Below are 12,386 nucleotides of genomic sequence, written 5' to 3' on the forward strand. Positions count from 1 at the left end.
TCTCATTTTCCATATGAGGAAACTGAGTCTGAGAGGAAATAAATATTTGTTCAAGATCACACTGTTAATAATTAGGAGAACTTGGATTTGAACCCTCCCTTCCACGTTGAACCGTGCTCAGTCTTACCTGTCTTTGATTGGATAAGACATTTCTATTTCATCTTCACATTTTGCTGCATTGCTTTGCATGCCATCTATCTCTGTAGATGTAGAAAGTAATTTCCTCAAAAATAATTTCAGCAGGCCCCCTGCTTTATTCTAATCACATTACAAGGAGAAAGGAACTAGCAGGGGCATACCCCAAGCAACTATTAGAGTTCAGTTGAACCCATAGGCCTAGGGAATATATAATATCAAGTGCCTTTAGGTTGTTTTGCCAGGTTTTACTTCCAAGGTTGTTTTTCTTTTCTTTTTGCATTCCAGAAGGGAGAAAACCCATTAATTTTGATATAAATATATGCAAATAAATTTATTAATATAGGAAATAGGAAAATCGGTTATTGCTTCCTTTATAAATAATAAAGGTTTAAGTTTTAAAGATATTACTTTTGCTAAAATACATTAGACAGCTGTGAAAAAAATAACATTTTTCTTTGTGGTAATATCTTTAACTAGATTTGTAGCACTAACAGCATTTTCTATGTATATATTATTTTTATTTAATACAGGTAATCTTTTTATTACCAAATCATATTGTTTCTCAGGAGATTACCATCAGCACTCATAAAAACTGCAAAAAAAAAGATGAAAAAGCATCAATCATTGGCAGGCACAATTCGCATTGTGCAGATTAAATCTACAAAACCCCTTAATATACTTCAATGAGATACTTGTTAGCTTTTGATTTATTTATAGCTCCCTTTATTTTGTTTTAATTTCAATTTGAATTGGGCTCCAAAGGGCCCCTACCTGATGACAATCAAAAACAAGATGACCTTGTGAAAACAATCTCTCTCCAAGTTTGAATTGGTGGAGATGGTTCCCTGGCTAAATCATGCCTCCCCGTGATCCCTTCTCTGTAAGAGAGACACACACAGGAATCTCACTGTGGTCTCAGATTGAAAAAGAAGGAAAAGCATTTTCTATTAAGCTGAAAGTCTATTTTTCCTTTTCAGTGATATATTTCTATTTGAGAATAGTTATAGTACCTACTATGCGCCAGGCACCAGGCTAAGTGCTTTAGAAATATTATCTTACCCTCCCAGCAACCCTGGGAGGCAGATGCTTTTATTATCCCCATTTTTCAGTTTAGGAAAATGAGGCAAACAGAGGTGACTTTCAAAGAGTTACATAGCTGGGAAGTATCTGAGACTGCATTTGAACTTAGGTCTTCCTGACTCTAGCACCAGGGCTCTGTGCATTATGGTACCACCTAGCTTCCAGTGGCATCTGTCACAGGATCATAGAACCTTTGATTTAGTAATACCCAGTGGATTTACGTGTCGGCTATGGGGGGTGGGGGGGAGGAAAAGAAAATTATCTATGTCTTTAATGAATAATGCTTGGAAATGATCAAATAAAATATAATTTAAAAAATCAATCCAAAAAAAATAAAAGGCAGTAGCTCCAAAAAAAAGTAAAAAAAAAAAAAGAACCTTTGATTTAGAGAAGGACAAAACCTCAAAGCCATTAAATTCAAACCCTTCATTTTGTCAGTGAGGAAGTCCAGGGCCAGATAGATTGTCATATGTAAACCACAGAGCTGGGACTGAAATACAGGTTTTCCCCACACGCCAGCCTTTTTGTTTGTTTATAAGAACTCAAGGTGTTGCTGCGGAATCAGTTTGACCCCACATGATCCCCATAAAGCCAGGCATCCACAGAGTAAAGGGGCCAACTCAATCGTGTTGGTTAGCAGGGCTCTTAAGATACCTGGTAAATATGCACTCAATGCTGAAAGGAGGACTGTATCTAAGGAAACAAATTAGATCCCTCTATTATTTGTAGAAGTTAGATAATAGAGTTGATATTAAGGAGTCTCAATAGTTTGTCCTTGAATTGGAAGGATTTGGACAGACTCACTCTCCCCAAATAACTCCTGACTCTAGTCTACCAGGAATGGAGATTTCTTAAAAAAAATGTTGTTCTTTTTGGTCACAGCCAAACTGAGCTTTTGAATCCTAAGAAGAAAATGACTCTAAGAAATGTTTTTGGTCATTCCTGTTTTTTCAAATCTCATTAGACACTTGGATTCAGTTAGACCAGCAGGCATCTCAAACTTCCATCTTGTAACATATTTCTTTCTCTCATCCAGCTAGATGCAGCCCTCATCTAGGTAGCAACAATACCCTAGAATGGAGAGATCCAAGGATTTGAAGAATTGACTGGTTTAAAAAGCAAATTCCAGGCAAATTCCAACCTTTACTTTGGATATAGGCACATCATTTTTATAGGTCAATGTTTAAATGCACCAAAGATTATTAGAGGGATTTCCTTCTCTGCTTTACATTGATATGTATTTTAATTGGTTTGATCTGTTTGGTGAGGATAATAGAATCCTAGATTTAGACCTAGAAGGAAGCTTAGAGACCATGCAAAATTCCTACTTTTTCAAATGAAGAAACTGAGGTCTCAGAAAGGTAAAGGTACTCACGCAGGGCCACACAGGATGAATTTAGCACAGACCAGTTTTGGTCCCACATCCTCTAACTCCAAATGTAGAATTCTTTACATTATATCTGATTTTCCACTTGAAAGAAACAAGGTTCATCATCTCGTGGGCATGGATTGTTTCTCCATTTCCAATATCCATTCTCAAGTTGTTGTTTTTAAATAAAAGAAGTGATATTTTCATTTCTTATATGCCTCCTACTTTGGGAAATTGTTGACCATAAAACTCTGCATGACCGAGAAGCATCTTGAGATTCTAAGTGAACCACTCTGTTCCATCTTTTTTCCTTCTCATAGGGCGGAAGTTTTGATGTGGCCGATAGGATGTTCCACAGTGTGAGAAGTACGTGGGAGTCAGCATCCAGTGAGAACATGAGTGACGTCAGGGAGCTGATTCCAGAATTCTTTTACTTGCCTGAATTTTTGACCAACTGCAATGATGTTGAATTTGGTGAGTCAGCACAAATTAGTGGAAACAGAGGAGGCAGAGAATGCAGGCACCTCCCTCTTCTATGGCACTGACCTAGGGACAATTTTACAAACTCCCAAGTCACTTTCTAGTGAGCGAACATCAAGTCCAAACCCATCTACCCCTGTGTATTGGACACTAGGTGGCAGCATAAATATAAAAACTCATTTCCCTCTAATTGGCTATCATTTCAAGGTCTTTGGGTTCCAAGTTGAACTGATGGTCCTTTGGTGAAGAGAGCATTCATTAGGCTCTCTCAGCTGTTTTACTTGAACATGTTTTTTAGGTATCAGAAGTAAATTCCTAGAACTTTGTCATAAATCCCCACCTGGAAAAGAACCATCTTTAAAAGCATCAACTCCCTCTCGCGCCATTTCTAGAAGCATTACACCACCACCATTTGGTATATTTCCCCCACCTGCTTATTAAAGTACAGATCATCATGGGTTGTCATGCAAACCATTTACTTTTTGGTATAGTACACTTTAAATGGTGGCATAGTGCTACTTCAGCATAGCCTTTCTTACTCCAAAGAGACTGGCTACAACCCCAGACACCAGAGTTGGCATTGATCTTGGCACCATTTATTCCTTCAGCCTGGGAATGTAGAGATCACTGCTAATCATTAAGGAAACAGGGCCACCTCAAGCTACATCACCGTCAATGACACAGGATGTTTACTCAATGATACTGAAAAGAATCAAGTTGCAAGGAGTCTACCAACACAGACTTTGATGTCAAATGGCTAATTGGTCACAGATTTAATAATGTAGTTGTATGGTAAGACCTGAGGCATCAGTATTTCACGGTGGTAAATGACGCAATTAAGTCCAAGATCCAAGTGGAGAAAAGGGAGAAGTCTCTATCCAGAAGAACCATCTTCTTTGATTTTGACCAAGGAAATTATTGAAATTTATTTTGGGAAGATTGTCACAAATGCTGCCATCACAGTACCAGTCTACTCTGACATTTTCCAACCTGGGGCCATCAAAGATGCTAGAACCATCACTGGACTCAATGGGCTCTTAATCAACAATGACCCAAGGGCTGTGTTGTTTATGTCTAGGATAAAAGGACTGATGCCAAGAGAAATGTGTTGATCTTTAACCTTGGAGATGATACTTTTCATGTCCCCAGTATTGAAGGTGGCATCTGTGAAGTCAAGTTCTCAGCTGAGGCCACTCAATTGGGTGGGGAGAACTTTGACAACTGCATGGTCAACCATTTCATTGCCAAGTTCAAGCAAATGCACAAGAAGAACATCAATTGATCGTCCATCCACACTCCACTTATGAACATGCAAAGTACACCCTGTCTTGTGGTACTTAGGCCAGTATTGAGATTGCTCCTTCTATGAAGGCATTGACTTCTATACCTCTATCACCCAAGTCTGGTGATGAAGAGAAACAGAAGATCTTTGATAAATATGATGAAATACTCAACTGGCTGGATAAGAGTGAGACCCCTGAGAAGAAAGAATCTGAGCATAAGCAGAAAGAATTGGAAATCTGCCATTCCATTGTTACTGAGCTGTACCGAAGTCCAGGGGCATTCAGGTATGCCTGAGAAATTCCCAGGAAGTGGAACAGCCCCATCTGAAGTTTCTTCTGGCCCCACCATTGAAGAGGTCATCTAAGTGCTCCAGAGAAAAGAATATTCCACACAGCTTTCCAAAAACTGAAGGACTCAAATTTATAGACAAGGCAGAAGTAGTTTAAAAGTAACATTTAAACTATTGTGTAAACCTGGGCATTTTGATTTCTTGAGTGTGTGCAGAGGGAGAGAAGTGAACAACATTACATGTTATCAGTACTAGAAACAAGGGGGAAAATGATTCTTGTCCTGAAAAATAAAATCTATTTAAAATTTGCCCCATAAAAAAAGTTTTTTTTTTGAGAGTACCTGGGTTAAAATCTGATCTCACTCACGTCCTAGCCATGTGACTCTGGGCAAGTCACTTTTAACACCAATTACTTAGTCCTTGCTAGTCTGACTTAGAGTTACTAAAATTTTTAGTTTTTAAATGTTTAAAAATACAAAAAAAAGGATTAATATGCTATCAAAAGATTTCAAGATGGAAGCGACCTTAGAGATAAGAAAATTAGAGATGGATGGGACTTGAGAGACAATATAATCCAAATTTTCTTTTTATAGATTAGAAAACTGAGACCCAAAGAGGGCCAATGACTTACCAAGGTCACTCTGGTGACCCTACCGCTATTATCCCAAACATTAACTCTAGTAGAGGTGAGTCCAGGGTCTTTGCCTCCAAATTCAGTGCTGTTTTTGTTGTTCCATCCCTTGCTATGAGAAGTGAGTGAAGAAAGCTGAGATAGGCCTAGAGGAGAAGCAGAAAGGGAAGTATTGGTCTAGGGAGTAGTACTTTTATTTTCCTTAACAAGAGTCTTAGCCTTCCTTCTTACTGAGCAAGGCATCATAATTGGCACTATTTTCACCCTCACGCCTAGGAAATCATAATTAAACAAGAGTATTAATTGTCATTTGAGTAGAAAAAGAATAAGGCTTTTTAAGAAGCCTTAGACCCTTAAGGATACCGTCACCTAATTTAAGGCCTGAAAGAGTTGACCAATACAGCACCAAAGAGACACTCTTTTATCTGATCTCCAAAGATTTCCACACTATATCGCTGACTGATATTTTTAGTCTTAGTATATTATATAGAATTCTTCTTCAAGCTTCTATTCTCCATTCCTGTCCAACTGGCCTACTAGCCTTTCCCATACAGCGTTCCATTTTTGCCCTATTGCCATTGCATGGGCACCATCTTCTCCTCTTCCCATATCTAGACTGTGCTTTGTCATCACCTCTACCTCACAGAGTTCCTAGCTTCCTTCAAAGAACCCATGACGTGCCACCTCTTTCACACCTTCCTGATGCCCTCAATTCTCATTGCTTTCTCCATCTTGAAATTACTTCCTATTACTTGGTATATAATTCATGGTCATTCGTGTATATCTTGTAGCCACAAAATATCGTGCAATATCCTTTGAAGGCAAAGACTCTGTGTCTCCAGTACATGATACAGGATCTTATGTAGAGTAGATGCTTAACAAATACTTATTAAATAATAACTAATAACTCACTATTGCACTTAAAGATTGACAATGGGCTTTCTTTAGGACTACCCTGGGAGATCTATAATGCAAATTTCATTCTCATTTTGAAAATGAGGAAACCTACACTCAGGGTTTAAGTCATGCTTCACATTTGTTTAAGTTTGTTGTGCTTGCACATATAATAAATATAGAAGGTGAAATTCAAAGACAGGTTTCTCGAATCCAAGTCCAGCAGTCTATCTACCTTATAAGAAATACATTATATTTTCTTCTCCACCCAATTTATCCTGCTGTGCTATCTTATAACATTGAAGAGCCACCAATTGTAGTCTCAGTAGAAAATTCCTAATAAACTTGTCACATTTATAAAGTGCTTTGGGATCCTGGGAGACAAAGGGAGTTATGCATTCTGAAGACTGCCTTTATTGTTCCTGTTATAATTATGTCTTTAATTTATTTTTAATATATACTCGTTTCCAAGACTTTAAAGAACAAAGAAAAGTAACCTTAAAGGGAACAATAAACTAGAAGTTAGTATTCTTATCTGTAAAATGGGGATAATGATAATATTGATAGCATCTATTTTGTAGAGTTGTTGTGAGGATCAAATGAGATTTCATATACATGTTTATTATATGCACATGTATTGTACTATGTCTCTCAAAATGTATAGCTTTAGGGGCAGCTAGTTGGCTCAGCGGATAGAAAGCAAGACCTAGAAATAGAAGGTCTTGGGTTCAAATTTGTCCTCAGATACTTCCTAATTACATGACCCAGGACAAGTCACTTGATCCCAATTGCCTAGCCCTTACCATTTTTCTGTCCTGGAACCCATATAAGTATTGATATATAAGGCAGAAGATAAGGGTTTAAAAAAATTCCTGGCTTTTGTTCTAAGATAAAAAAAAAAAAAAACATATTTTGTCCCTTTTCATTAAGTAGCTACCATCTTCCTTTAACTCTTCTCTCCCTATCTGATCAAATTTAAATGGTTGTCTCATAGGAACATAGACTTGGAGCTATAAGGGACAAGAGAATTCATCAAGTCTAAGCTCTTTCTTTTACCAATGATGAAAACGAGATCCAGAAAGTTGAAAGGACCTACCCAGAGTCATACACATTGTAAATGTCTGCAGCAGGATTCAAACCCAGCACTTCCTAATTCCAACTCCAATACCCCAGAAACAATACTATATTGCCTCACACAGACATAAAATCATAGAATGGTAGACTTGGAGACCTGGAAATGACTCTAGAAATCATCTTCTGGTACTCCCCAGTCCCATATGTAGGACCTCTCTGAATAATTTCTAAAGAAGAGAAGAAATAACTTGCAGGGACACTCAGTGGACATGGCTCTCATTTGGCCAAAGTTGCTTTTCTGAATGGGAGCAATGCTAAAAGAAGGGTTACAAAATTGAGGAAGGTTAAGCATAGCAAGGGGGCCAATGGTCAGGAGGCTACGTTCAAAGCCCAGGGTGTGAGCTGGGTCAGCAACAGTAAAAAGAAAGGGATGGACAGAAGTGACATTTTGAAGGAAGACTAGAGACCAGTTAGATGTAAATGTCAAAAACACATCCAAGCTTTCAAGAATGAAAGACATAGAGATGATGGCAAGATGAGCTAGAGGGAAATCAGGAAAGGAAGCCAGTTTTGTGAGAAGTAGGATTTTTCATTTTAGATACGCCTAATGACCACTTCTTGGTATGTGGTAAAGGAGATTCTCATTTCCCTTTCTTGGGATGGACTCAATGTCCTCTTATGTCCCTTCCACAGTTGAGATTCTATGATTCTGATTTCCTTTGAATGAAAACAATTGTCCTAATTCCCGGTCCCCAGCTAGCTCTCTAGTAATGGGCTTGTTGTTAGACTTCTGTAGGAAGCTTGTCCAGGACCTGTTCTTTAATGTTTCAACCTTCAAGAATTCAGGGTCACATACATATCACAATGAGTCATTAGAGAAGAATTTTAGTAGAATTTACCATTGTTTTAGGGCAGCAAGGTGGCATAGTGGATAGAGTGCTGGGCCTGGAGTCAGGATGACTCAATCAACTTCATGAGTTAAAATTTGGACTTAGACACTGTGTGACCCTGGATAAGTCACTTAAATTTTGTTTTCCTTGGTTTCCTTATCTGTAAAGTGAGCTGGAGAAGGAAATGACAAATCACTCCAGCATCTTTGCCAAGAAAACCTCAAATGCGGTCAGGAAGAATCAGAGATGACTTCAACTGAACAAAATCAAATTGTTCTTTTAAAATGGTGTGTGTGTGTGTGTGTGTGTGTGTGTGTGTGTGTGTGTGTGAGAGAGATATAAATATACACACAATATATAGATTGATAGATAGAAAGATAATGTGTGATGTGTATGAGAGAGAGAGAGAGAGAGAGAGAGAGAGAGAGAGAGAGAGAGAGAGAGAGAGAGAGAGATTTTCCAGGGTCACAAAACTAGTGTCTGCATCAGAATCTGAACTTGGGTCTTCCTAACTCCATCCACTGTGTTAACCAATTGCAATAAATACAGATGTAATCTTATACCATTCTAAAGAGTGTGTTATATAGAGAAGAGAGATAGGGGCTAAATCAGTGGTTTATATTTTTAATTAAACATTAAAAAAATTAACAAGCATTGATTTTTCTCTCTTCTCCACCCATAAAAATATTAAGAAAACAAATTTAAAAAGAAAATTTCATGAGTGTATTCATAGTTGGGCAAATCAATTCCCCATACTGCCATTTCCAAAAATACATATTTCATTCTCCATAGTTGGTCCATTACTTCTATCTCAGGAGATGGGCAACATTCTTAACCGCCTGTCCTTGGAAGTCAGATGTGACTATTGCACTGATCAGAGTTTACTGATGTAAGGAACTCTCTCAGGAGAAAACTCTCCCTGTAATAATGCAGGTTATCACTTTCTCTACAACCTCTCACCTCCAAATGTTTTCTCCTCTATGGAGAGGCTACTAGGGTATCAGAGCCAGTAAGCATGAGGGGTGGGACTTGAAAGTTGATCTTATTTGCCTTGAAGGCCATCTTTCAGATCATACCAAGCTGTCTCTTATTAATGGGTAACTGAAAATTCAGTAGAATTCTTTTTCGACATCCCTAATATTCAAATTAAGTCACATTTCTAAAAATTAAATTATTCCTACCAATAAATTTTTGCAGGTTGCATGCAGGATGGAACAATCCTAGATGATGTGCTTCTCCCACCATGGGCTGAAGGAGATCCTCAGAAGTTCATCAGCCTACATAGACAAGTGAGTATTAACTTGAAAGCAATTGTTCTATTCCCCATTTTCCCACCTACCCTGTATAATATTAAGCCATTTAGTCATTGAAGTCAAACTTTTTTTTTTTTGAAAATCAAGCTTTAGTCTGCTCAAACAGGCTTCCAAGAAAAAAAGAAGTAAAAAAATACACCAGGGGAAACTAGATGGCTCAGTGGATAGAGAAGCAGTCCTCATATTGGGATGGCATGGGCTCAAATCTAACCTGGGATACTTCTCAGCTGGATAAGTCTCTTGTCCCCAATAGCCTAGCATTTACCACTTTTAACCACTCATCTGCCCCAGAACCAATACTTATTATCAATTCTAAGACAGAAGATAAGACTTAGGAAAATAACAATGATAATGCATCATATAGACTCTTACATGATTTAGAGACAGAAAGAAGTACTAGGCCTGAACCCTCAAGGAAGGAAAATAGATCTGGAACTTTTTTAAATAAATGAAATCCATTAAGACAAATCTTGAAAATGGCAACCCAGCCCTAAAATGCTTTGAGAATTTGAGAGTGTAGAGGGTGGGTAGCAGGCCCCTTAAGTTCAGTACCCTTTCCTGGCAATTCTGTCTGAGAAAGGGGGCCCTGGAAAATTACTCGGAACCAGAGGAGTATACCTCTCTTCTCTAGGAGCTGAAAAGGATGAGAGATCCCTGAGTAGCCCTGGAAAAAGTCTGTTGTCATAAACACTTCAAAGAAACAAGGCCTAGCACTGGCTATTGGCAATGAGTGCTTCTCTTTTCTCAGAACAGAAGGTAATTATAGCAGGAAAGCCCTGCCTCCCTATTGCCCAAGTCTTTGGTACATGGTTCTACGTGACATTTTCAAACATCAAGTCACATATTAGACTACCTATTTATTCAACTGGGTTTAGGGCCAATCCCTTTAGTTTCCTGGATCAGGGACAACAGACAAGCAGCAAATGTTCCGCGCTAACCTTGTACAGTAATTACAGCTTTGGACAGAATGACTTGGACCAGCTGGGCTGGGCTTTACTAATCTGCCCTGCAAGCTAAACCATTATCCCAATGGCTGTAAGCCAAAAGGTTTCAGGACTCAAATAGGTAGCATGTTGTCTCTTAGGAGGGTGAGCACAAGGAAAAATGTAGAATAAAAGTTAGGCTTCAATCCCCTGCTCCTTATCACATGGTAGTCAGAAACCAAAATGGCATCATCTTATTGATTCGTGGAAGTGCTTAGAACACAGCAGAAATACTCTGACTTTGGAGTGAAAGGACTTGGACTTCTAATTCTGCCTCTGTTGTTATCACTTTTATGATCTGTAGCCAGTTATCTAATCCACCTGGGCCTCAGTTTCTTTACCATTAAAATAATTAAATATAGATTTTCTTTAGATATCTCTTCCAGATATATATTCACATTATCCCTTCCTACGTACCATCATTTTCTTATATTCTCCCCTTCCATCAACATATCTTGCTTATGTCCCATTTTTATCTGGTCCTGGTGAGACCAGGTAATAGAAAGGTTTCTCTAAGTCACACAAATGGCCACGCCATACAAATAAGGGATGCCTTTTAGATGAAATGGAAGAAAACTAATATGCTGATTCTGTATTAAAAAAAACATAAAAGAGGGAAGTTTGTACCCCAAGGGAAGCTTGGAATCTCTGTCACAATTCCAATATCTTCACCATATCTATTACCCACAACAATTATTAGAGGAATATGATTGAATGGTAATATGATCAATTCTAAATAATTTTCATTTGGTCCATTTGCTGAACCTATGTCAGCACTCACAATAAATACTTACTTAATGCTGCTTGACTGACTGACTAACTCATGCATGCTAGAATTCTACCTTCACATTATTAGAAATGTCTATCATTCCAGAGCTTATTATTGTTCAGTGTTTTCCATCATATCTGACTCTTCGTGGCCTCATTTGGAATTTTCTTGGCAAAGAAATTGAATCAGTTAGCCATTTCCTTCTTCAGCTCATTTTACAGATTAAGAAACTGTGGCAAATAGGGTTAAATGACTTACTCAGGGCCACACAGATAGAAAATGTCTGAAGCTAGATTTGAATTCAAGAAGATGAGTCTTTCTGACTCCAGGCCCGGCACTCTATTGATTGTGTTACCTAGCTGCCCCCTTTCCATAGCTGATGAGGCAACATTTCAGTGGTGGAAGATTTTCCCATGAATTCGTCAAGATATGAGCTTTAGGACGTCCAAGAAATTTGTCCAAGATACCTAGTTTCTGACCTAGGTGTACCTCCACCATGTAAAACTTCTTTTTTTCAATATTGGCATATTTTATATATAAGAATTATAAAAGAATATCATGTTTCTCTTCATCGAGGTGATAGTGTATAGTTAGTTGTTAGAGAGCTGGCCTTGGAGTCAGAAAGATTTGTGCTTATGTTCTGTCTTTGACACATACTAAGTCTATGATCTTGGTCAAGTCACCTCTCTGAACTTCAGGCAACCCTAGAAGGCTTTAAGTTACATCTGCTGCTCTGTATTAATGGGAGAATCATTATGGATGAACCCACAAGCCTGGATCTTTCTCCTCACCTCCTGCTAAAAAAACAGCAATGTATATTTCTCCTGTGTCATACTTGGGATACTTGTGAGAAAGGCAGTAAACACAAAACCAAGTCTTTCCATTGTTATTTCATTTTTCTTTCTCTTGCTAATTTATGTGAATAGGGATAGATAGTGAAACATTAATGAAGAAATCATTCACAATCATGGGAAGCCAAAATGTGCCTTATAATCAATTTCAGTACTGGTCTTCCTGGCCACACAATGGCAGGCAGTTAGGTGGCACAAGAGATAAAAGTGCTGGGCCTGGAGTCTGAAAGACTCATCTTCCTGAGTTCATATCTGGACTCTGATTCTTCCTAGCTATGTAACTCTGTGTTAATCCTGTTTGCTTCAGTTTTCTTATCTGTAAAAAGAGCAGGAGAAGGAAA

General features: G+C 38.2%; 1 protein-coding gene across 2 annotated transcripts in view; it reads left to right on the forward strand.

Moving 5' to 3' along the window:
- The window catches only part of WDFY4 (WDFY family member 4), a 371,719-nt gene that overhangs the window by 316,569 nt on the left and 42,764 nt on the right, over window positions 1-12,386 (forward strand). For both annotated transcript variants that reach the window (XM_056800705.1, XM_007478602.3), the window contains exons 52-53: window positions 2,908-3,061; window positions 9,327-9,418. In XM_056800705.1, the coding sequence (XP_056656683.1) occupies window positions 2,908-3,061; window positions 9,327-9,418 (246 nt within the window). The remainder of the gene's footprint in view (window positions 1-2,907; window positions 3,062-9,326; window positions 9,419-12,386) is intronic.

Source organism: Monodelphis domestica, chromosome 1 (genome assembly GCF_027887165.1).
Source record: "Monodelphis domestica isolate mMonDom1 chromosome 1, mMonDom1.pri, whole genome shotgun sequence".
In the NCBI taxonomy this organism is placed as follows: domain Eukaryota; kingdom Metazoa; phylum Chordata; class Mammalia; order Didelphimorphia; family Didelphidae; genus Monodelphis; species Monodelphis domestica.